Raw genomic sequence first — 26,053 nt, forward strand, 5'->3', positions numbered from 1 at the left:
ATATAAATATATACATATATATATATGCTTCAGATTCTTGCCACTCTTTCTTTATGGCCTTTAAGGTACTTGAAAAACTGCAGCCAGTACAAAGTAAAATCACTCAGTCGCTTAATTGACTCAATTGAAAAGGGCATTTTAATGTTGTTTTTAAAATCAACACACTCTTCTAATAGTTTTAATTCCCTAATCAATCTAACGTTGCATGCATGACATTTAAGTGGCACTTTTGAGTCTGAGAGAAGTAGGTAGTTTAATTTTATGAATAGAAACTCATTGGAAAATGTCAAATTGTGTGTTGACTCATTTAGTTATATATCAGTTATTTGTCTGCTTACTATAGAAGAACACGACTTTATAATTTTCAGTGTTTGCCTCTGAATTTCTTACAGTATTGAATAATATAATTTGCAATGCTATGTGATATCTTAGCACTTCATTGTAGGTTCCACCAGAGTGGAAGTTTGCAAAATTAATTATTCCTAATAGGTAAAATTTTTCTTTTAATTTGCAAACCTTATTTCCATTAAGTTCACTATCTAATTATTATGTATTTGTTATTTCTCTTTGGTTGGTTTTTTTTGTAGCTTATTGGTCAAATTTTAACGTTTTAAAAATTTTAATTTTTTAAACAGCAAATCCCCTGTTAGAAGCTTTTGGAAATGCAAAGACTGTTCGCAACAACAACAGCAGTCGTTTTGGGAAATTTGTAGAAATTCACTTCAATGAAAAGGTACTGAAACCAGTGATGGGGTATTTTTTGGTTTGTTTTTAGTTTTCTGGGGTCTTTACCATTTTTATGGAAAAATGCTAGACTGGCAGTAGGCTGAATAGACTTATTAATCTTACACCAAGTAGTTTCTGTCTTTTATAGTTACAATGTATATTCTATCACCTTGAAAGGAAAAGCAAAGACACTGGTGGGTTGAGTCAGTAGGAAAATTGCTTCCATCCACAAAAGAATAAAAATTGTTCCCTTTCATTGCAAAAAAGGTGAAAAGGTGTATCTTGAGAAGAGCTCACTTGCTTTTAATTACTAACACATTGGTTTAGTGCATAAATAAGTGTATGTTCCATATTAGATATTAAGTATGTGGCAGAAGTAATAGAATTGTTTTTTGTCAGGAGTACTACTCACTGGGTAGCTTATGAAAAATATAGTTTGGGTGGAGGTTTGCTTGTGTACACAAACATTCCACAATTAAGGATGACTACAGCTGTCCAGCATGTCCAAGTTAAAGACTTCTGTTGACAATCCCTGTAGAGGTCATGGAGACATCTCCTCATTTTTCTGGTTGAGGACATAATGGATTGAGTTCTTGCAGTTTCTTTCTTGCAGAGCTTAAGCTCATCATCCAGACCTGAGCTTGTGGTCTTTTCCTAAGCTTTCATCCCCTGGTTTTGTAACTAAACTTCAGACCTGTGGTTAATAGTTTAGGTAATAAATAACTGAATTATTTCAAGGGTGAAGGGACATTGTGTGTTGGTCATGTTCATATTAATCAGCTTAGGGAAAGGAACCCAAATTTCTATTTAGAATGATGGATGACCTGTCAACTTACCTGTCAAAATTTACATGGTGTTTCAGATTAATTGTTTCAGCTGAAGCAAACAACACTCTTCAGAAACTGCTTAAAAGCCTGTTTCAGCTTTTCAGGGCAGAATCAGCCTATTTACTTGACCCCTTTTTTTTTTACAAGGCTAGATACATCACAAAACTTGACTTCACAGCGACCTTATTAGGTCTGATTTCTCTAAGGAATGTAAGTTACAGACACGAGCCTCCTGCATGAGTGACAAATTTGTCAGTCAGTAAATCTTTCTTGCTTGCTGTAATGGCCATGAGCTAAGGAATTTCCTTGCTATTAAGATTTGTCTAGGCACAGGGAATTTTACCATAGGCAATCTAACAAATGACTTTTGAAATATGTGTTGGACTTCCATCTCAGAAAAGAAATGCAACTTTTTGACATAAAATGTTCACTCGTAATTAGTCTGCTACAGCATAAGGGTGGCTGTAGCAATGCTCTTTGTATGAACTACTGGAATTGTACCAAGGATTTCTGCTTTCTGGGGTGAAGCAAACCATTCTTTTAAGAGGAGTGAATCTATATGCAATATACGAGTCAGGGGGAGAAGTTATGGTGAAGGCAAAGGTTTCTTTCCTAAACTTAACATGTATTAGGTGTAGACATGTTTTAGTACTCTTTGGAGCAGTGTCTGTTGAGTGAACCATGATCAGACAAATGTAAATTACTAACTTTTGAATCTCACATAGTAAAAATAAATTATTCAGATAATCAGAAAAATCTTTTTTCCTCCTAGAACTCGGTGGTTGGTGGATTTGTATCACATTACCTTCTGGAAAAATCTAGGATCTGTGTGCAAGGCAAAGAAGAGAGGAATTATCATATCTTTTACAGGCTTTGTGCTGGTGCTCCAGAAGACATTAGGGAAAAACTATATCTAAGCTCTCCTGACAGCTTTAGGGTGAGTATCAGTGTTTATAAAGCTTCTCTTATTGGCACATGGATTTTTCAAACAGCACTTATTAAAATCTTGAAGTATTATCTTTGACTTTTACAAAAATGAGAAGTTTTTGTGTTAAGTCTATTTGATCCTGAAATAAAGCAGCCTGCCATTTTTCCTTGTTGGAAAATTTCCTGTATTTTTTCTCTGTGTCTTAAAATAGAGGAATCTTTGCTTTTCCCAAAAATGTACTGTTGCATCCCCAGCTGCTTGTAATGTTGTGGGCTCTTTAGAGGTGCGAAGTGTGAATTTCTTGATTGTGGATTTCTGTAATGTGGGCAACCCATCTTTTCAGTCCTCAAAACTGCATTTATTTTTCCTTTTCCAGCCATGTGTTTAAGAAGGTGTCGGAGTTGTCCCACAATTCTCTTTCTCAAAGTATTCCTCTCTTACACTTCCTGCTAAGGTGACAAGGTTGTTGTGCTTTATTCCAGTCTGTGTGCTTTCACATCACTTGTCTTTTCTATTCTGATGCACTTTGTTCCTATCACACTATACTAATTTGTACTGCACCACTTTTAAGCCTCTCCTGTTTCTCTCATCATACTCCTCTGTCATTCTTGGTCACTCCAGGTTACATGATAAGACCACCAGTCCCTTTCAGCTGAAAGCTCACCCTTCTGACTCCAGTTGAGACAAAGTTCATGCTCAGCTCTTCCTGCCAAAATTGTTTTTATTCATTAACCATGATTCTCCTTCCCAGGATTTTCTTCACCCAATTTATTCTTTCCTGAGGAATACTTACTATTTCTGCATTTTGCCCATCTTTCCCTAACTTGTCAGTCATGTAGTGGAGAAGCCAATAAAATGGAAATAAAATCAATGCTGACTGTAATACTCAGTACCTCTAAATGAAAGTGAACAGTGGGAAAGAAAGACTTGAATCACAGTCCATGTTAGATTTGTGTTCAGTGGCGGGGAAAAAGCAGAGGAAAACTTTAGGAGGTTTTAGGAAAGGAAGAGAGAATGAAATAGTGAGTTATGCTGCAATGTACATCTGTATCTGTATTTGTAATTAAAATAAACAGTTCTGTCATCCCTGCTCAGAAAGAAAACAGTGAAATACTTGGGTCAATGAGAGGTTATGGTTTAAGCCAAGTTTTTTGATAGTATGGGCCTTTAATTGTAATCCAGTGTTCCTGTTATGATTTCTGATTTGTTTACTGCATTCTCTTCTTCTCCCCATGCTTTATTTTCAGGGGTTTTGCCCTTTTCTAAGATTATGTGGTTTCTCCTGATTAACCTTGATTCTGTGTTACATTTCTCATAGCAATCCCACAAAAAGTCTGGCTTTCTGTCCTACCATTATGTTCTTGCATTCTTCCCATTTTTTCACTGAATGGTTTTACTACTTTAGTTTAACTTTTTCCTCCAGCTTTCCTTCTTACCTTCATTGTGTTCAGATTTCACTGAATTCTGCTAAAAATGATCAACAAACAACATGAAATTTCCTTTAGTTTTCTTTCCTTTCTTGTCAGTCAGGTTTTTTTCTGTTTTATTTTCTCTTTGCCTGTGTGACTCCACCCCCATTTCTCTTATTTCTGAATTCTCTTTTAATTTCTTTGTGGTTTAAATCTCAATTACTGCAGTATGTTTTTTTCTTGAGGAAAAAAATAGTATTTAACTCTTATCCAACCAGTGCAGGTTTACTGATACAGCTATTTCTCACTGTTTTCCTGTTTGTCTCTTCTTTTTATCTTAAAATCAAGCTTTTTGCTGTCCCTTTCAAGTTCTTCCTAAGCCTATTCACATCTAACACTCTCATCACCAATTTTACTAGTTGACAAGTCTTCAGCCATTCATTCCTGATATATAATTATGTATTAATATATCAGTAAAGTTTTGTTTTATTTTCTTTTTGACAGTTATACTTCAACTGTAAATATCTACAAATATCCCTGTGTACTTTGTTGACTTGCATTAACAGGAAAAAGATTAGCAAATCAAATTCTACTGGTAAACAGTGGTCAGTTATTTGCTTGTGTTCTCTCATTTGTCATCATCTCTCCCCTGTCTCTTGGTTTATGCTTGGCTTGGAATCTTATGGAAGCAGAATTGAGTGTGTTTCTAAAATACACAGACCAGGTGTCTGTGTATTTCAAACCCTGCCATGGGTTTGAAAAGATTTTGTAGTGCAACCCTGGAAAGCACAGGGTTGCAGGGCTATAAATACAAGGATGTAAATTCACTGTCATCTTTTTAGACTTCTTTGATCTTATGGGGGAAAAGGAGCTCTGATAACAAAGCATTACAATACTATGATGATTGTTTTATTTTTGGTGTATCTACCTACTTCTTTTTCTAAGTAAAACTTGGTCTGTGCGTATCTGTCACTTAATCCCCCAAAATCTCTTGTACTTAGATTTAACAGAATTCAGCAGTGGGCTAGAAGCCTTAAAGATACAGAGCTCCTGCTAGTTTTATGCAAAGCAGTGGTTGCCTAGATTGCTCCTAATTAGGGCACACATTGTGGGGAAGTGGGTGTATTCTGGTGACCCAACAGGTTGCTGCTGCCTCCTGGCCTGGCCAAGTCACTCTCTGCATCCTGATTAGTGAGCCGGGAAGCAGGCACAGAGCTTCAGGCTCATGTTGTTCACATTTATGTTGTGATATGATCTACATAATCTTGCTCCCTAAAAGCTATGGAGTAGTTTAGGGTATGTTTCATTACTTCCTCAAAGGTGTTTCTAAGTTCCCTTATAGATCTTGTATTATTTCTTTAAATATTTAACTTGTGTTTTCTTATAGTTCATCTAATTGTACTCAGTTGAGCAATGGAAACTTGATCTGATGCTTAGTAAGAAGGAACTGCTTCTGTTCTCTAGGAGGAAAACTTTTCTTTTCACACACCCAACAAACACAATATGTAAATCCCCATACCATTAATTTTACTACATTTTTCATATGGTGCTAGCTTACAAAATTTTCTTCTTTACTGTGCAGTAGTTCTGTGCAATATTCTCTTGGATGCTTCAAAACATGTTGAACGAATTTTCAAATATGTATTTTTATTGTGCAGCCACTTTTCCATGAAAACTTATTTCTTATAGTTAATATATTTTTAAATCTGGAACTGAGTATGCTGCGTGCCTACTACTGGGGATTTTTTTTCTAATCAAAAACTCTGTTCATGAGAGCACACAAGGTTTTAGCTGTCAAGGTCAGAATTAAAACCTGCTTAAAATTGGGTACAGTTCTGCAGTACAGTACAGCAGGCACTCACTTGCCTGTTTGGAAGGTGATGGGGGTTACACTGATGGGGGTTATCTCTGTTAGTTACCTCTCTGTTAGTTCATTTCCCCTGGGGAAGCATGAATTTAGTTGGCAAAGGACTATGAAAAGTGCCCTCCTCTGAGTGCACCCACACAAAAGCATTCCATCCCGGGGGCTCATGGTTTAGGTTCCCCCTGCTGAACATCTGCAGAAATTTCAGAGGAATTGGGTAACCCTGTGCTTAACCTTGCAGGTCTAGGTGCCTTAAACTGCACCACATAGCTGTGAAAGTAAAGCTGCACAGTAAATCTGGAGCTGGAGCATAGTTGCTGGAGATGAGAAGTTGAATTTTTTCCACATCTTAATTACTGGAAGAGAAATCAGATTGCCTTAAGTTTGGGGGTTACTGATGTTACAATAGAATGTTGCATATCCAAGATTTTTAAAAAAAATGCAGCAGTATGTAGATGTTGGATATGATAACCTCCAGCTCTATATTTTTGTACTTGAAAAATAATTTCTTCTCCATTTAATATGTAAATTTACTTTACCTTTCAAATGAAAGCCATTATCATGTGATTAAAAGCCTCCTATGTAGGTTATTATTGAATACCACACTGGTTCTCATTCTCAGCCTGTCACCTCAGTTTCCACACTCTCTTGAAAAAATCTGACCTTTTTCCCTTCTTATCGCCTGTTCCTGAGGCTGTGTTACTATTACTGTAACACAGGAATATTCTGTGCTTTGCGTTGTAATCGGCTGGTAAAGAAAACTTCTCAGTATTCTGCTAAACATCAAGTTAACTTTGGACAGTGTTTCTTGTTACTTTGTTTTGATATTAGTTTTTTAACCTATTTTTCATCTGCTATTAAAAAATGCTATGAATAGTATTCCATTTTTAATAATTTTTGTATATAAATTGTTATCAAAGTGTAGGATTATCTGTGTTAACCTAGTTGAAAACATCATCTTTGTTTATGGGCTAAGGCAAAGAATCAGTTCACTTACTTTAGACAAAGGGCTCTGTCCAGGCTTTTGGACAGAGTTCTTGCTTTCAGATGAGCAAATGAGAAAGAAAAAGCTGGCAATCTCATTTTGCTGGAAGTGTCAGTCATTATCTGAATGCCTGGTTTATTCCTTTTACTGTACAACATGGGTATCAGAAACCAGATTCTGAATTCTGCTCGTACAGTGTTATAAGCTTAAAATACTCTCCAAGATTTTTAATACGCTCTCTTACTACCTATGGAAAGATTTCACTGGTGAGGAAAAAAAAATGATACAACTACTGTTGACATAGTACCAAAAATTATTTGATCCTACTTGTCTCATCTCACCACTAAATATACTATATAAAGCATATGGGTTGCTGAAAACATAAAAATTATTGTGAATTTTTCTAATGTTCTATACAGCTTTCTGGAGTAAAGTTTGGTATTACACATAAGCCAGAAAATTTTTTTTCTTGGTTCTTAATTTTGATTGTCTTTTCTCTAACCCCACACTCTATTAAGAGGTTAAGTGCTGTCAAACATCAAGAAGAGATTGTGGAACCTAGAAAAATTAATATCCCACTGTGTTAAAAATTTGTCACAATTGAAAAGCTTTCAATAAAACTCTGTTACTGTTGCACTTCTGTAATTTTGTACATGTAAATAAATGCATTTTCAAATCATTAATTCTTAATACCTAGCGTGTTGTTGGTATCATATGATTAAATTAAGCTACGTAGAGCAACACTTAAATGACAGCATATGTTTTTTGTGTTTCTTTAAGCATGCCTTCCCACTTTTTTTTTTTTGTTTTGTTACAGTATTTAAATCGAGGCTGTACCAGATTCTTTGCTAACAAAGAAACAGACAAGCAGATTATGCAAAATCGCAAGAGTCCTGAGGTATGTTTGTGTCTTCAGTTCATTTATGTTATTAAGTAGTGAATATGGAGTTGAAAATTATGATTACAGTTTCAAAGTGTGGAATGAAATGTTCATTTTACACACCTTTATATAGGTCTAAAGGGGTACTGTCAAAGCTGGTACATTTGAGGCTCTGGTTTTGGAGTACAGTCCTAGAAATACATTTTAAGATGCATCTTAACACCACAAATGGAACAGTATATCAAATTATTTCCTTTTCATTCTTACAATAATATAGCACTTAATGATGCAGCTTGTCTTCTGTGGAAAGCAAAAATTTATCCAAGACTTACTGTAATTTTAAATCATAATACTGCTAGGAAAAGGTCAGGAGCAGCAGCATTTTCCAGAGCTGCCTGGGTTTTTGAAGTGATGGTTCAAACTGTTCTATAAAATAGTGCAACCTCACTTTCAGCACAAGTACATCACCCTCCTTACTACACTGAGTCATTCTTACTGGGTTTTGTTGTCCTCTTGCTATGAGCTGCTACTTAAGGCAGAGCACTGATATTTCCTGGAAGAAACTGAAACTTCAAAACGTTTCTTTCCTCTTGCTTGATCACTATTTACATTTTTTAAAAATGGAAGTACCAGAATTTGTAGCTTTTAAGCCTTTGAGCTTATTCTTATGAGAAGACTAAATAATGTAATCTGTATTAATAGTGTATGTGAATTGGAAATTGTTTAAACACTTAATTGAACATCTGCTCTGCTCTATAATACAGTTTTCATTTATTTATACCTAAAGTATGAATTTGTCATTTATATAGCTGGAAGATATTTCAGATCTTAATTAAACCCATATTTGGGATATGACAGCAGAGCAGTCTGCATGTACATGTGGAATAATGAAAATCAAAGCTTACTCAAGAGCTTCTCTCCCCAGGTGACATCTCTTTTGCCATTGGGAACTGGGGCTTGAGCTTGTACCTAGCTCATACCTAGCCAGGAAAGACATTGTGTGTATATGTGTGTGTATGTATATATATATACATACACACACAGAGACATACATATATTCCTTTGCTCAGGTCAACATTGTAAAGTCTGCTTTTGGGTTTCTGGTGCTTACATGTTGCAACACTGAGCACGGAATGCCAATTTCTTTTGCTTGAATGTAGGCAATTTCTTATAATGGGGAATGATGGAGAGTGAGAGACCGAAATGCAGATTTGATGTTACTGTGAGGCAGAAAGCTTGTAGATACTTAATTCTTGTAAAGCATATAAGCTAAGAGGTGGCTGGGAGATTTTGCCTCATTTTACCTAATTTGTCTTAAATTAAGACTTGCAGAGAAGTTAATAATTTGTACTTAGTACTAGGAGATGAACACTTGCAGACTTCCACTACTCATGATTTAAAGGCAAGTGTTCCATGTTCAAATGTGTCTTGTGAAGGACTCAATTTGAATTAAGTGTAGTAAAATAATAGATACTGAAATAATAATTCTAAAAATATATTTTGGACATTAAATAGTGGGACATATGTGCCATAAAACTTGTATGTTACAGCCATGTCAATTTGAAGGCACAATGAACAATCACATTTTCATCATATTAAAACTTAGTTGAACAACTTAAACAGGAAAGATACTGCATTTTTCATTTTTTAAAATAAGAAATGAATATTTGCTCTGTCATTTTGTGAAAAATATTGTTTCTGTTAATAAAAATAGCTGGAATAGTCAATTAATACTCAAATTATTTTTGTGTTTTCCTTATCAGGAAGATGAGGTGATCATTTTATATAATTAATATGGAGTTTCATTTTACTGATGTGTCTAAATGTGGTGTGAAGTGAATTTTTCAGATGCATGTGGTGTGGTGTTTTGTTTTAATAGAAACAGTGTTAGCTTATTTGACATTAACAAGGCTTCTGTTTATGGTTAATAATTCTTCTTAGTTGAAATAATTTTTAAGTAATTGTAAAACCTTGGATTAGTCTCTGCATGTTCAGTTAGTCTCTTGATTGCATGCGAGTGTGTTACTATTTACTATTTAAAACCACTAGCAAAGAAAATGGCATTTGATGTATTTAAATTAGGAAAATCAGTAACATTTTAAATTGTCATTTCAAAATGTAGTTGGTATTCTTTTAACCCATAGAATACTGGGCAACTTTGTAGTTCCTTTACCAGCAGCAGATGTTAACAAGTATCTTTAAGTCTGTTTGGAACAGGGATAACTCCTTGATTTGTCCTGGGCTCCTTTCCCATGGCCTGTCAGACTTACTCAATTGGTAGGGGCTAGGAGCACTCCCTGGCATAAGAATAACTTCTAAGGATAACTTCCTTAACCAAAGCCTTTCTTTCTACTGCTCACTATTCTGTATTCCTCTGTCCTTATCTGTCACCCTCTCAAACTTCTTCTTTCTTGAGATAGTTTGAAGTTTCTTTAATAGCTGAAGTTTGAAGATCATGCTTTGAAGTATGAACAAATTAGTTCTTGTAAAGCCTCTACTGTATGAAGAGCTCTAGTATCTCTCTACTTAGTGTGGCATGCTTTTTCATGGTTTTTTTTTAATGGTTTATTCTTGACTGTGAAATATTGGTTACATTTACTTTAAAATCACATGATGAGTATTTGGTTTATCTTTTTGTTTTATAGTATCTCAAAGAAGGTTCCTTGAAGGATCCACTCTTAGATGATCACGGAGATTTTAACAGAATGTGCACAGCAATGAAAAAGATTGGGCTGGATGATGCAGAAAAACTGGATCTTTTTAGAGTTGTGGCTGGTGTCCTTCACCTTGGAAATATTGATTTTGAGGAAGCTGGAAGCACTTCAGGTTAGTTGAAACATATATTATTTTCTGTAAATATACTGAAAATGTCTCCATTGAATATGGGTCTTTTTCATGTGAGTTACTGCTTTAGAAAGCTACCTTGTCTTCAAGGGTAATTCAGTCTTAATTCACAGCATTTTGAAGTCAGGTTTACCTGCTTGTTTTGAAGTTGTACTTCTTTACATGCTCTGAAAGCAAACAGACTTTCACTGAAATTGTTCAAATTGTTCAGTGCAAAGTTTGCTAACGAGACAATTTTTGCATTTTAGTAATAATTTTTAAAAGTACAACTTCTTGCTAATGTCATGAAAACTTGAAATTAGCAACCCCATCTGTAAGGAAGAGCATTAGGTCCTTTAGCTTCTGAAAACACAATCACACTAGTATTTTGAGACATAGGGGAAAAAAAATTTGTAGCAAAAACTTAGGTAATATAAACTTCTTGATTTTGAGATGCCACTCACAAGATGAGTTGGTACACAGTCTTCATCTTGAGTGATGAATTAAATAAGCAGTAGCCTCACTACAGCAGATTCTGTAGTGAAAAGATTGAGGGCGGTCTATAGTCCAGTGTAACCTGGTCAAAGCCTGGCCAACACCAAATCCAAATGGGGTAGCTTAGGGTTGTCACAGAGAAGGTGGGTTTTCCTTTAAAACTTTCTTGTTTTGTTTTGTTGTTGTTTTAAATTTTTAATTTTATTTTATTTTATTTTTATTTTTTCCTCTTGGGAAACACACACAAAAAAAGTTGTTTATTACAGGTCAGGTGCTAGTTTCAGAGCTTCCAAAATCGAGTCAAAAATGGCTTAGTCTTTCAAAGACTCCTTGTTTTTTTTATTTTTTTTTTAATTATTTTTTCTTAGTGTGATTGCAGAGCTAAGGAGTTCAAGCAATATTTGACTACTTATTCATCCTTTTTGGTCTCTTGACCTGTAGAAATAAATTTTACTGAGAACAGCAGGAAATAAATGTCATCCTGGCACAGTAGTTAAGTGCTGAAGCGTTTTGAGCACTGCAGGGACAGGTTTATGAACTTCTCTTGTGGTTGGATGAGCTCTGGGGCTTGGGCCATCTTGTAGAGCTGTTTCTCTGAGAAAATCACAGACTCATCAAAGTTGGAGAGGACCTCTAGCGATTACCTAGTCCAACCCTCCTTCTAGAGCAGGATGCCCTAGAGCTGTTTACACGAGTGCATCCAGAAGGATAAATAAACTACTGCTTATTTAATTCATCACTCAAAATGAAGATTGTGTACCAACTCACCTTGTGACATCTCAAAATCAGGAAGTTTACATTACCTAAGTTTTTGCTACAATTTTTTTTCCTTATCTCTCAAAATACTAGTGTCATTGTGTTTTCAGAAGCTAAAGGACATAATGCTTTTCCCTACAGATGGGGTGTTTTAATTTCAAGTTTTCATGTCTCCAGAGAGGGGAGACTCCACAGCCCCCTCTGGCTGCCTGTTCCAGTGCTTTTTCACCCTCGGAGTGAAGAAGTTTTTCCCTCATGTTTAACTTTGTGTGTTCCAGTTTTTGCCCCTTGCCCCTTGTCCTGTTGCTGGGTACTACTGCAGGGAGTCTGGCATGCAGAAAATGCCAGTGTTACCCGAAAATGCCAGTGTGAGGGACCTGCCCTGACAGGCACTTGCACCGCAAGCAAGCCAGGAGGGGTGACAGGAGCATCTAAACATTTAAACATTTAAAATTTAAATCACTACGGCTCTTAGGTATTAGCACTCCTAATACTATTTTGTTGTTGTTCCAGAGAATTTTCCATTAAATGAAAAAAAAAATTAAAATTAAAAAATTAAAAAAAATTTAAAGAAAAAAAAATATATAGAGAGAGAGATGAATGTTGGAAAGGATTGTTTCAGTGCAGCCGGGAGTTCCGGCAGTCTCGGGGTGACGGCTGTCTCGGGGTGTCCGCAGGGGGCTGCACGCTGCGGCCGCGGAGCCAGCCGGCGCTGGAGTGCTGCGCGGTGCTGCTGGGTCTGGACCCGGAGGACCTGCGGGGCAGCCTGACCACGCGCGTCATGCTCACCACGGCAGGGGGCGCCAAAGGAACGGTCATCAAGTGAGTCCCGAACCGAACCGCTCAACCCAACCCAAACCCAACCAAGCTGCCGCCAACCCGGGGATGGAAGGGAGGGGAGGAACCGGGGAGTGTCGCGGAAGGGGGGTGGTGGGAAGCAGCGCTGAATTGGAGCGTCCCGGGGTGTTCGCGGAGTGGGCGGCAGTGAGCGTGGGCACAAGTGGGGGGCCGCGGTGATCTCGCCCGGCCCGGCCCGATCCCCTGGTTCTTTGGGGTCTGCATCCCGCCACAGGCTTTTGTGCGTTTTCTTACCCAGACAGGAAAGTGGCCTCTGACTCCCTCCTGAGCGTTTCTGAGTATGAAGGGAGTTGCAGTTAGCCCGAGTGCCGTGATTTAAAATGCTTATTAATACTCCATGGTTTACAAGTGCAAAACCACGGTGCTATAGAAGTGAGTGCAGAGAAGCAGCACACGTTGTCAGGCCCTTCAAGACAGACACCACTGTGCTGTCCTTTTGCATCAAGTATTAATTTTGGGACAAATTTTTAACTGGGCTTTGATTTTACTAATTTTTTAAAATTATTTTTAAACCACTTGATTCAAATGTGTGTTTTTTACATGCTTTGTTTTGCTTGCTTCATTGTCATTAGTTCCTTGGGAAATTTTTTAAATTTTCAAAACATAGCAGTTGTATAATGTCTGATTAAAATGGCCTTTTTACAGGAAAGAAACAGCTCTGAATAAGTCTCATGAAAGAGTCTGGTGTCAGTGAGTTATACTATTTGGACAAAGCAAGTACAGCAGGCAGCCTGTTAAATCCATAACCTACACAAAATTAGATATACAAATAGATTTTACAGATTTTCATTTTTAAGAGATGTTAATTGTTTTCCTAAATTATTTCAAAAGATAATTGGATGCAACTTCGTTGTCATGGGGGACACGCAGTCCCTATGATACTGGGTCTGAAAGGCATTACTAAGTGGGTAGTACATCCACCCTCCTCAGGGCCTGGGCAATTAGAATCCCTGTGTTTGCCATATCTAATTATTCTGAAATCAAATTTGAGCTTTAAAAGCACCACTCCAAATGGAAATCCAGAAATGCACTGCTTCTTGCCATTGCTGGTAAACAAGCATTTAATTTGACAGTGAAATTAGTGTTGTTTCATAGTAACATAAGAAAGAAGGTTAAGTTTAAGAGAAAGGTTTGGTTTTTGGTTTTATGTTTTTTTTTTCTGTACCTATTAAGAACATATCACTGTTGAAGTAAGTGATATTAAATAGAGTGATTATAAGATTTTCTAATATATTTTGCTAAGAAGCTTTTATCAAGGTAACTTCCCAGGTACAGATAAGATAGTTATTTTGGTATGCACACTGAGAAGAAATAATTGCAAAAAATGTATTAAACATCTTCCTTATTATTTAATTTAAATGCAATGGAAGTTACGGCAGTTGTGGAACTGATTTTTAGGAAAATAAGGTTCACTATGGTTGTTAATCAAAACCCTCTGGCTTCTACCACAAGTTTTCTCACATTGAGGCTTAGAGCACTCAAGTTGTCAGAGATGTTAACCAAGCTGCATGAAACTCAAGTGTGTGTTTTAACATTTGGATTTCTAAGTTGCATGTTTTTCTAGGTTGTGTATTTTCTATAGCCAAAACATTTCATCACAATCTTAACTTCTCGATGCTAAACTGTTCTAAGCACATAAAAAGGAATTCTTAATGTTCAGCTGAATGCTGCAGTCAAGTAGGAAACAAACATTTGCTTCCCTCATTGGAAAAATGCATAGGTGTTTCATATCAATGTCTGGAAACAGATTGTTTTGGTCTCATTGAGACAGAAATGAAACTTTATGCACATTACACAAGAAGTTTAATATATGAAAGCTGTAATTGATTATCTGTATTAAGGCATTTTGTGTTAATTCCTTGCATATTTTATATATTGACATATTATTTATACTTCTGTTTTGAGGTATTGCTAAAATTTCTTGTGGACTGGAACAAATTAAAACCCGATTGATTTAATCTTGACATGTCACTGTGACCAGTAGAGTTGGCAAGTGTTAGTTAATTCATGCTTAGTTTGTATCAGGCTTACAGGTGAAAAGTTCATCTTGTAGCAATTGAGAGAATTGACTTTTTTGGTTCCCAAGGGATGTAATGGATTTGAGTAATGAAGGTTTCCAGTGATCAAGAGCTCATTCTGTGCAAGAGAAGTAATCTTGATCTCTGCCTAATTCCAACTAATAATGATAAATTACAAGAGAATAACCGTGGTGCAAACACTGGTCAGTGCCTGCTTCCTGATCTTGAAGGTGAAACTGATTTTCCTGGATAAATGTTGAGCATAATAAACTCTCAGTGCTAGCCTGTGCTGTTTGCACATTGTGTTTTCTAAGAGAACCATCTTAGCTTTAGCATGGTTATGGACTGTTTTTCCGGTAACTTCATTATTACTGAATAGCTGACCTTTGAGGTCTGTCTCTAGATAGAGCCAACAAGCAGACTTTGTGGTCTGTTTATTTGTATCCTTTGAAAGAGAAGGGGTGTTGAAGAGTTAATAACCTTCATAGCAATTACCATTGAAAAAGCTATAATGCAGTGACAAATGGTAAGTAATTGGGGAAGGGTTATTGTGCCTTCAGTTAAAAGTTCAAGATCTAGATCTCTTTATAATATATTCAAAAGTGTATTTCTGGGAAGCAATTATAAATTCCTCCCCCATCCCCAAAAGTTATTAGAAATTGAGGACTCTTAATCACTGTTATGTTGCTCTCAGCTGATATGGAAAGTTACAAATAATTCTTCTCTTTATAACAGCCTTTACATGTAGGAAGACATGAGTCTTTCAGGACCAAGTGCCTACAACAGTGGCCAGTATTTTCCAAGTTTATTATTTTCTCTCTTCAGATTGATGGCAAAATAATTTATAAATTAATTGAGAAAAGCTTTTCTTAGTACTACAGCTAATGTTAGATAAGGCAATTGTATATGCTATGGTTGCTGCTTCTATGAATGCATGGTGGCATGAGAGTTGTTGGATTTTAAAGTTCATAGTATTTTTTATTTAATTCAGCTTGTGATCCACTGTAACTGCTGATCTTTCTCTGTGCTTACTTGCTAATTCTCCATCTTGCATTTGTATTTTTGAATTCTCTAAGTACCCACACACAATTTCATTTGCCGAAAGCAGTCTTGTGGATTTTTAGATTATATCTTCAATTTCTGAAAGTAATTTAATTTACTCATCTTGTTACTAAGATTTCCTGCTTTCTTAGTTCAGTATTATCAGGCTGTTTTTTGAAAATAACCTGACTTTCTCATTCGTGATTACTGAAAGTGTTAACTGGAAGCAGGGAGGGCTGTGATCAAATCGCATCCATGTCAGATTCAGATGGCACCCCACTGTAAATGCTCTCAGTGAACTATTGACTCAGCCTCTGAGCACAGATTAGTTTTGGCTGTTGCACACATAACATGGATAAAGCGTGTCTGTATGGGCTTCTTTTGGGAATGTTTGGTGGGAGGTATCAAGCAAAGGTGTATCTAATATACTGCTTCTTTTTTACTACATCTCAAGCAACCCTCTCAAGGAAAGTTTCTTAAGAACAAATACAATTTTTGTTACAACTTCAAATTAACTTTGGATTAAGGTAGTAAAGATTTTCTGTTTGGCATATTTATCTTGATAAGCCTGAGGCGTTAGCTCTCTGTCATTTCAAAACTCTGCAAGCACAATCAGCTATATTTTTGTGCCAACAGATCTTACTTTTCCCAAGTGCTATATTTTGTGGATGGCAAAAATGAATTCAGAGGACTCCTTCCACCATCTCAAAGGATTAATGCATTAAGCCTCTTTCTCTAGCCTTTTCTAAACGTGTGTAGCTAAAAGCAAATGCATAGTAATAAATACACCAGTATCTTTTTATTATGTGGCTTACTGCATATGCAAAGAAAGTGGGTTGAACTGATTCAGGCATTTATTAAATAACCAGCAAGTTTTCTATGGCAGTGTAGTTTAGAAACTATTTGGTTGCTATCAATAGTAGAGCTCTGACAAGTATATCCAAAGAGCTACTCATTTTTCTCTCTGTGTGCTAAGGAACTTTTGTGTCCAAGTAGATCATGTGAGTCCTAATCAGTCACAGTGAATAAACAGCTCAGATGATATCACTGTGCTCAGGGTATAACAAAGGCTTTGTTCTGCTGGGCACAATGGAGCCAACAAGGAACAGTAGGAGGGTGATGCTAAAGGCTATCTCAGTGGATTTTATTAAATACTAATTTACAGTGGGCTGACAGGGAGACTTGACAGCTGCACTATGTTTATCTGGCCTTGTTAGTCTCCCAAAAGAGCATAATGACCACCTTGTTTGCTGATGCTTTTGCCATCCATGTAAAGTGTGGTTACAGAGAGATGTATTTCTATTCAAAATATTTGTTTGTATTAAAAATCCAGTACACCTCTTGGATGGTAAATACATTCTACTAATCTTTCATGCAGTTTCTCCCTTTCCAAGAAGACTTTCAAGGAGAACCCCATCATCACAAAGTAAATTATTTTACAGTGTGAAAAATTTAACTTAGAAAAATTAACTTAGATGGTTCCTGCTTCTCCACTTCTTCTTGGAGTATGTTTTCTACCAAAATGTGGCCTTTTTTTTTTTTTTGTGTGTGTGATAATACTGAAAAACACTGTTTTCTTTTTAACTTCAGATTTCTTTTTAACTCAGATTACAAAAATGCTGCTTGCATTCTTTAATTATGTAGGCCTTTCACTAGGTAGAGTTATTTAATACAGGCCATTTTATTTGTGAAGTGGTAACTATATTGGATGACAGTAGATGGTGGGGATCACTTCTCTTCTCCTTTCATTGTTGAAGACCATGGGCAAATTATACATATTTTAATTGTATTTTGTTTATTCTGGAAAATGTTTTGGGAATGCATGGAATTGTCCCCAGGATATATCCAAATTGTAATAATGCTTTCCCCTAGGCTTTAGACTCTGTGGGTCACTGGAAACTTTGCTGAAAAATCAGTATGAAGAACAAAGTTTTGCTGTTGTTGCATCTTTACCAAATAGCTTAGAAAATCAGAAAATTTTTCCTCTCTTTTTGTTAGAAGTAGCCTACGGGTGGAGGAGAGGGGGGGAAGGTGAAATAGAGGAAGGAAAATGCAACTTTTCCTTTTCAGACAGGAGCTGTGAAGAGATTTCTTTGTCAATGTGCAGAGCAGGGGAAAGAAGGAGCTGAGGGACAGCAAGTTCTCAAGGAGGAAGTTCCTCATGCTGAGTGTCAGGTCTGTGATAGGGCTCTTCTATACTGACTGGCTCAGTGCAAATTCAGCATTATTTTGTGGTTCTGTACTTTCAGCTGTGCAAAACACAGTGCAGGGTTACATTTTTTTCCCCAATAGTTTCTGTTGCATGCTATGATAATTTAAAATAATAGTAGGGTTTTGTGCAGTCTTTTGGGTTCTGCTTAAAGGTGACAGAATTTGTTATTTTTGGAGAGCATTTTACAAATACATGCTCTAGAAGTACGACTCTCCCATGTAGTTTAGGCTACTTAAAAAAAAAAAAAAAAAAAAAAAGCATAAATGTGTATTGTATTATATAATAGGCCTGCAACTGACATGTGGGAATTAGTATTCTGATCTCTTAAACGTATCAGAATGGAATGTAAAGGTACCTTCCTGCTATTTATAAGACAAGATTTCTGTCAGTCCTCGTTACCATAAGATAAGTCAGGAGATACTTAGTGGAAGACAAGCTTGTGTGTAAAGCTAATTACTATCTCATGTAATGTAGCTGCAGGTGTCCTAAGGGATCTGAGTCTCTGGTTCCCTGCTTTACCAGTGACAATAGAAAGTGATCTCCATCAGTCTCACGTTTTTCCATCAGAAGTATCATCCTTGAAGAAATACCAAAATAATAAATTTGAGTTAGTGTAGTGCCAGTGAATCCTGGGAAGTGAAGGAAATGATGTAAAATTGGTAAGCACTGTGTAGCATTGTTTTCCTTTTCTGACCAGCCAGTTCTTTGTACTCCTGTGGACAGAAGCTGCCAAGAGGGGGAGACAGAGCAGTTCTGCAGCCACAACATCTCCAACCTCGTCCATAGAGTAGACTTAAAAAGTTGAGAGACGAGGTTTTTTTTTAAACATGGATTAGCTGCATACTTGTGAAGTTCTGGTTATCCAGTCATCATACTGGTTATCCACCACCTTATCTGGACAAGTCTGTGCTTTGATTATTAATGTTTGTTACTGCAGTGCTGGTGGTCCAAGGATATCAGAGGGAAGAAGTAATACAGGGCATTACATAAGAAGAAAATTTATTTATTTATTCTTCATTAATGTGATCAAGATATTTAGGAAAAGTGTAAGAGCTTTTGGCATATATCCCTCATCCTGTATTTGCAACTAAGAGGACTGATGTGATAAAAATCTTGATACTATTTCTCTGTGTTCCTCCCTGCAGTTTTTTTGATTCTGATTAGCAGAGGTGTCTCTCCCTAAAAATCTCCTTTTAGTTTACCTTAACATTGGGTATCTGTATTTCATGATGCAGCATACCCCTAAGTGGACTTTGTGTACCCCTAGTTGTTCTAAATTCTGGACCTTCTTTCCATTAATGAAATTTTGGTACTGTCTGATCAGTAGTTGTTTTACTTTTTCCCCTCTGTATTTATATTTTTAGTTGACAGGTAAAAATCCTTTGGAGAGATCTAATCTTTGACAATCTTACTGTGATCTGATTCTGTGCATAACAGAATTGTTTTGGTTGGAAAAGACCTGTAAGGTCATTAGGTCTGACCGTTAACTTAGCACTGCCATGTCTATCATTAAAAGATACCCCTAAGTGCCACATCTACACATCTTTTAAATACCTCTAGGGATGGTGACTCAACCACTACCCTGAGCAGCCTGTTTCAGTGCCTGAAAACTCTTTCAGTGAAGAATTTTTTTCCTAATATCCAATCTAAACCTCCTCTGGTATAACTTGACTGTTTCCTCTTGTTCTATCACTTGTGAGTTGAGAGAAGAGACCTCACTCCGTCCTCCTTTCAGGCAGCTGTACAGAGCCATAAGGTTCCCCCTCAGGCTCATTTTCTTTGAGCTAGAATCATAGAATCATAGAATTAGCCAAGTTGGAAGGGACCTCAGAGATCATCTAGTCCAACCCTTGACCCACCGGAGCAGTTGCTAGACCATGGCACTGAGTGCCACATCCAGTCTTTTTTTCAATGTCTCCAGGGACGGAGAATCTACCACCTCACCGGGCAGTCCATTCCATAGCCTAATCACCCTCTCTGTGAAGAAATTCTTTCTAATATCTAACCTAAACCTCCCCTGGCACAACTTAAGACTGTGTCCTCTTGTCTTGTTGAAGGTCGTCTGTGAAAAGAGTCCAGTTCCCACCTGGCTACAGCCTCCTTTCAGGTAGTTGTAGACAGCAATGAGGTCTCCCCTGAGCCTCCTCTTCTCCAGGCTGAACAGCCCCAGCTCTCTCAGCTCTCCTCATAGGGCCTGTGCTCGAGTCCCTTCACCAGCCTGGTTGCCCTCCTTTGGACCTGTTCCAGGACCTCTACATCCTTCTTAAACTGAGGGGCCCAGAACTGGACACAGTACTCAAGGTGTGGCCTCACCAGCACTGAGTACAGGGGCAGAATCACTTCCTTGGACCTGCTGGTGACGCTGTTTCTGATCCAGGCCAGGATGCCATTGGCCTTCTTGGCCACCTGGGCACACTGCTGGCTCATGTTCAGTTTCTTGTCAATGCAGACTCCCAGGTCCCTTTCTGCCTGGCTGCTCTCCAGCCACTCTGTCCCCAGCCTGTAGCGCTGCATGGGGTTGTTGTGGCCAAAGTGCAGGACCCGGCACTTGGCCTTGTTGAACCTCATCCCGTTGGAATCGGCCCAGCTCTCTAGTCTGTCCAGGTCCCTCTGCAGAGCCCTCCTGCCTTCGAGTTGGTCCACACTTCCTCCCAGCTTGGTGTCATCTGCGAATTTGCTGATGATGGACTCAATCCCTTCGTCTAAGTCGTCGATAAAGATATTAAACAGAACTGGGCCCAATACTGATCCCTGGGGGACACCACTAGTGACCGGCCGCCAACTGGATGCAGCCCCGTTCACCACCACTCTCTGGGCCCGGCCCTCCAGCCAGTTCCTAACCCAGCACAGGGTGCTCCTGTCCAAGCTGTGGGCTGACAGCTTTTTCAGGAGAATGCTATGGGGGACGGTGTCAAAGGCTTTGCTGAAATCCAGGTAGACCGCATCCACCACCTTCCCCTCATCCACCAGACGGGTCACCCGATCATAAAAGGAGATCAGGTTGGTCAGACAGGGCCTGCCCTTCCTAAACCCGTGCTGGCTGGGTGTGATCCCTTGCCCATCCTGCAGGTGCTGTGTGATTGCACTGAGGATGATCTGTTCCATTACCCTGCCAGGCACTGAGGTCAGGCTGACGGGCCTGTAGTTTCCCGGGTCCTCCTTCTGGCCCTTTTTGTGGATTGGCGTGACATTCGCCAACTTCCAATCATCTGGGATGTCCCCCGTGAGCCAGGACTGTTGGTAGATGATAGAGAGAGGCTTGGCTAAACAACCCCCATTCCCTCAGGCACTCCTCTCCAGACCCTTTAGCAGCTTTGTTGCCCTTTTCTGGACATGTTTCAGCACCTCAATCTCTTCCTTGTAGCAAGGAGCCCCAAACTGATCAGAGTACTTGAGCTGCAGCCTCACCAGTTCTGAGTACAGGGGCACCATCACTTTCCCTGGTCCTGCTGGCCACACTCTTTCTGAAGCAGGCCAGGATGCTGTTGGCCTTCTTGGATGCCTGGCCACACTACTGGCTCATATTCAGACAGGTGTCAGTCAACATCCCAAGGTTCCTTTCCACCAAGTGCAGGACCTGTCACTTTGCCTTGTTGACTGTCATACAGCTGGCTTTGGCTCATCCATCTAAGCCTGTCCAGATCCCATTGTAGAGCCTTCCTACCTTCAGGAAGACCAACATTCCCTCCCAACATAGTATCATCTGCAAACTTACTGAGGGTGTACTTAATCTCCTTGTACATATAGTGGGATTTTTATCAGCGTGGCTTTTAATTTTCAATCCTGTGATTAGGATCTAAGGACAATTTGCAGTCATGCCATAAAGCCGAAACTTGATTTTTTGTATTTCATTCACATTGGTTCTTAAACACTTCCTTAAGATTTTATCCTTGTATCAGTTGTCTTATTCTGGGGACTTCTATAGGTGCTTCCTCATTTTTAAGCAGTGTAGCTGTTTTGTAGTTTTGGTATGTATTTATCCAGGAAATGAGGTGGTTAAGTGCTTTGAAATATGTGCATTCTAAGTTCATACTGACTTGAAGAAATAGTTAGCTTTGTGTTATCATATGCATCACTAAATATGCAGTTTTGTGTTGCATTTCATAGACTTTGACTTCGTACAAACTTGGGGTTTGATTGTTTATTTTAACCGCTAAACTGGAATATAAGCTTGTAATAAATAGTCACAAGGAATAATATATGTTTATAAAGAAAAGAGAGGATAAATTCTCATCTTCTGAAGTTCCCCTTCTTCCAGGGTTTAAGGAGAATCCTTGTTTCAAAATTTTATATAATTTTCATCTTAAGAATGCACTCCCTAGATGTTTCTTAAAATTCATGGCAGATTAACTTCCAGCTTCACAGTTTTAGTTGTAGCTCTTACAGAAAGCATAGGGCCAAAGATGTAAGAGGCAGGCAAACTGAACTAGAAGTTTTGTTGTTATTAGGCAGCTCATAAATAGCTGAAATATTTTTTTCAGATGGGAATCTATGCATTTTAAATATCTTTCTCCTGCAACTATCAATATAGTTTCTAATATATTGAATGAGTATGAAAACATCTGCATCTCACTTCTACAGGGGATAGCTTAACTTGGCAAGATTGTTTCCTATGGGGCATGGAGCTTAGGGGTTTTTGTATACTACTTTACAATAATTAGAAAGGCTTTTTTTAAGTTTAGAGTCTAATCTCAGTATTTCAGAGTAAGGAATTCTGAAAAATTTTTTTTTTTTTAAATTTTGTTTTTTTAGGGTACCCTTGAAAGTGGAACAAGCAAACAATGCTCGTGATGCCTTGGCTAAAACAGTTTACAGCCACCTGTTTGACCATGTAGTGAACAGGGTGAACCGGTGTTTTCCATTTGAGTCTTCTTCTTTCTTCATTGGAGTTCTAGATATAGCTGGATTTGGTAAGTATACTTCAAAAAAAAAATCTCCCTAGTTTTGTATTATTGACTCTAAAGTTTCAGTGATAAATTCTGTAATGAAGAGTGGGATGGTGATGGTTGGGATGGGTTACACAGGTTTAAGAAGATAGCAAGAGAGCAGATGAAGCCTCATTTTCCTGAGATTCAGGAATGTAGAGGAGATCTAGAGCTTCTCCCCATGACCTAGTAACACTAACAATCATTAGTCTGAAACTAGCCATCTTTTAAGGGTTTCAGCTTCCTGTACTGTCTACATAGACACAGCTTTTGAAAGACTAAAAGTTTGAAATGGAGTCTTACTGTGACCACCCACTAAAACCAGGGAAGATACTGCATGTGCCTACTGTTTTCCCATCTAGCCCTCAGAAGATCACTTCATGATGACATGAAGTCAGGCAGATGAAGTCTCTGAATTCAGATAGTGTTTCCTGGAGGATGGATAGTTCTGTTACAGAACTGGATGTTGGCTCATGGTTACTCCTTAGAAGTGGTAGTTCCAGTAAAACTTTCCTCTTTTTTGGCTCACTGGGGTTCAGAATAAGGTGTGTTTTTTGGTGTGCTCTAGCTCTGCCAAGGTGGTCTAAGAAAAGGGAAAAAGAGAACCTTTGGTTTTTAAGTCTTTAGCCATGATACCATGTTCCAGCCTGTTGTAACATGGATGAATGAGGGAGATGTACAGGTACAGTTTCACTGTTCAGTAGCATGTTTCTTTGGTTTGCTGCCAGATATAACTGTGTTATCTTAGGAATATTCTTTGCTGCCATTTTTTTACATCTGTCTTGTAAAAAATCTGCAAAATTGTTGATTTTAATAAAAAAACAACAAATGGGTCTGAAAACATCTTTAAATATTATCACCATGAAGCTTCCCCTATTTACTGTGTAAGACAAACATGGTACATGGTTTACTGTAGAAGTTTGAATTCTTTTTTTCAGAATACTTTGAACACAACAGTTTTGAACAATTCTGTATTAACTACTGTAATGAAAAACTGCAGCAGTTTTTTAATGAAAGGATTCTGAAAGAGGTATGTTACATTTAATGCTATATTTGGGGAGTTATTTTTTAGTAAAGTGGCACTTAAAGTAGCAATGCTTTCCATAAGATTGCACATTGGGCTTAGATTAAAAAAAATTTCAATGTTAACAATCTTTTTTACTGCTGTTTGAGATCTGGCTGTGCCAGAAGTAAATACTGCATTTGGAAAACCAACAATCTCTTTTCTTCTATATTTTTACCATTCATTAAAATGAGACATGCAGATACTGGACAGTATCTCAGATCTACTGGGAATGTCTAATTGCATGGACATATCATTAAGGAGGTGAAGTCAGAATATATTAAACTGTGGAAGGAAATTCTAAAATATGTGTTGACTCATGCTGTATTTAAAAATATCTCTATGGTTATTTAAATAAACATTTTGTATGAGTGAAAAAAAATCCATAGTGAGGGGTGTTTTTTCTCCTTTCAATTTTTGTCTTCTTTTTAGGAACAAGAACTCTACCAAAAGGAAGGCCTGGGGGTTAATGAAGTGCGCTATGTGGATAATCAGGATTGTATAGGTATGTACTTACTGAAATGCCAAGCTATTTGTTAGTGTTGTGGAGGAAAGGGTTTCAAGAAAAAGGGAAAAATATGTGTAGCACTAATAATTCTATGCTTTTAATGACAGTTAAAACCTTGTGAATTCTTTCAGCTTTGTACAACATTCTAGTTCTGGTGGTAGTAGAGATGTGTTGTCCTACATTGTCTAATAACTGCAGCCGGGACTTGTGAATTTCCGGGTCATTTTCCTAGAAGTCTGATTAGAATAAACAGGATAAATAAACTGCACAATGGTGTGAGGCTGTGTGTGGAAAAATATTCCATTAATAAAAAAAAATGTCACCCCATTCCCTCCTTTTTTTTGAGCCAATGGTCAAAGAAACAAACTGTAGGCAACAAGTTGTAGATGTTACAGCTGCTTTTAGTCTTCCACAGATTGGTACACCAGAGGCTTAATTGTTTTGTTTGGGCTTTTCCCTGCTGCATTCAACTTGTGTTCTCCAAATTGGTGTATTGTGAAAGAAGTTCACCTTTCTTTTGCATTTACAGTAATTTTACAGATTACTAGCCAGTCCTGACTGAGCAGAGGATTCAGAGTGACAGAATTCAAAATTCATTGCATATCTGGTTTTCTGATTTTCTGTAACTGCTTAAAGAAGCTTGCACTCTGTCAGATAGGCCTGTACAGTCACTACATCTGATTTAAGACAAATCTTGTCAAGCAAACCTGTCAGTCATCTTGTGAAAAAGCAAGGTCTCTGTCTGACTCATAGTGGGAAAATGGGTCAAGTTGTAGGGAGTATTGCCAAGTTGTTGACTTCCTAACATAGAAAAGCTTTGGGCAGCTTACCTAAGAATACAAGTAGGGTCATGAGCCCTCTTACTGTTCCAACCAACATCAGACACCCCATCACAGGTTTGATGTTTTTCATTGTAACAGTTGTTGTTAGGTAAATTAATACAATTACAGCTTAGTTAAACCACAGCTTGTATGCCTTTTTTTTTTTTTGTAGTTACACAGACAGGAGAAAAGTATTTTCTACTGCTTTTTGAAGTGACTATGAAAAATAATGTTGATTTCTGTTGAAACATTATTTTCTCTACCAGCCTAGTAACAGCAATTATCATGCAGAAATATTAACTATCACAAAAGAGAGGAATGTTATGTTGACATGGACAATGTTTAACACTTAGAAGACTATTAGAAACAGTCACTAATTAGTATGTTAGAATGCTTTGATGGAATGGTAGTCCATTCCATCAGTTAGCTGAATCAGTTAATCCAGATTTTATAAGCATGATTTTTTTGTATCAGGGCTGTTCTTGTGTTTTAGAGCATCGTAGCATTTACAGTCTGGTAAGAGTAGGCATTGTTGCAGTACAAGCATTAGTCATTTCCTTTCCACAGGAAAAAATGTAGATAGTAAAAAATTCTCTTACAAGAACAGTTTCACAGATAATACAATAAAGTTTTAAAGCTGCAAAATTCCTGTGTCCAATAGTTTTAAGAACATAAATTTCTATGTCAGCTTTCAGAGAGTTTTTTTATGTGTGTATAAGGTCAAGGCAGTGAACTTGTAAAAAACTGTGAAAACACCACTGTGTTCCTAAGTAATCTGCCTTTCTTAAAACAAATGCATTTAATTTTTCTCTCTGGATCCTGTTGTGAATGGAAGCTGACACGTGGTGAAATATGGATGAAAAAGATTAAAAAAAAAGCCCTAAAACCAAGATGAGCAATTACCCCCTTAAAGA

General features: G+C 37.6%; 1 protein-coding gene across 1 annotated transcript in view; it reads left to right on the plus strand.

Annotated features, from left to right (window-relative positions):
- Positions 1-26,053, plus strand: part of MYO6 (myosin VI) — a 109,014-nt gene that overhangs the window by 48,207 nt on the left and 34,754 nt on the right. The window contains exons 8-15 of the mRNA XM_030447088.1: positions 636-733; positions 2,326-2,490; positions 7,557-7,637; positions 10,265-10,445; positions 12,371-12,515; positions 22,575-22,732; positions 23,686-23,777; positions 24,243-24,315. Coding sequence (XP_030302948.1) covers positions 636-733; positions 2,326-2,490; positions 7,557-7,637; positions 10,265-10,445; positions 12,371-12,515; positions 22,575-22,732; positions 23,686-23,777; positions 24,243-24,315 — 993 coding nt within the window. The remainder of the gene's footprint in view (positions 1-635; positions 734-2,325; positions 2,491-7,556; positions 7,638-10,264; positions 10,446-12,370; positions 12,516-22,574; positions 22,733-23,685; positions 23,778-24,242; positions 24,316-26,053) is intronic.

This window comes from Calypte anna, chromosome 3 (assembly GCF_003957555.1).
Source record: "Calypte anna isolate BGI_N300 chromosome 3, bCalAnn1_v1.p, whole genome shotgun sequence".
Taxonomy (NCBI): Eukaryota; Metazoa; Chordata; class Aves; order Apodiformes; family Trochilidae; genus Calypte; species Calypte anna.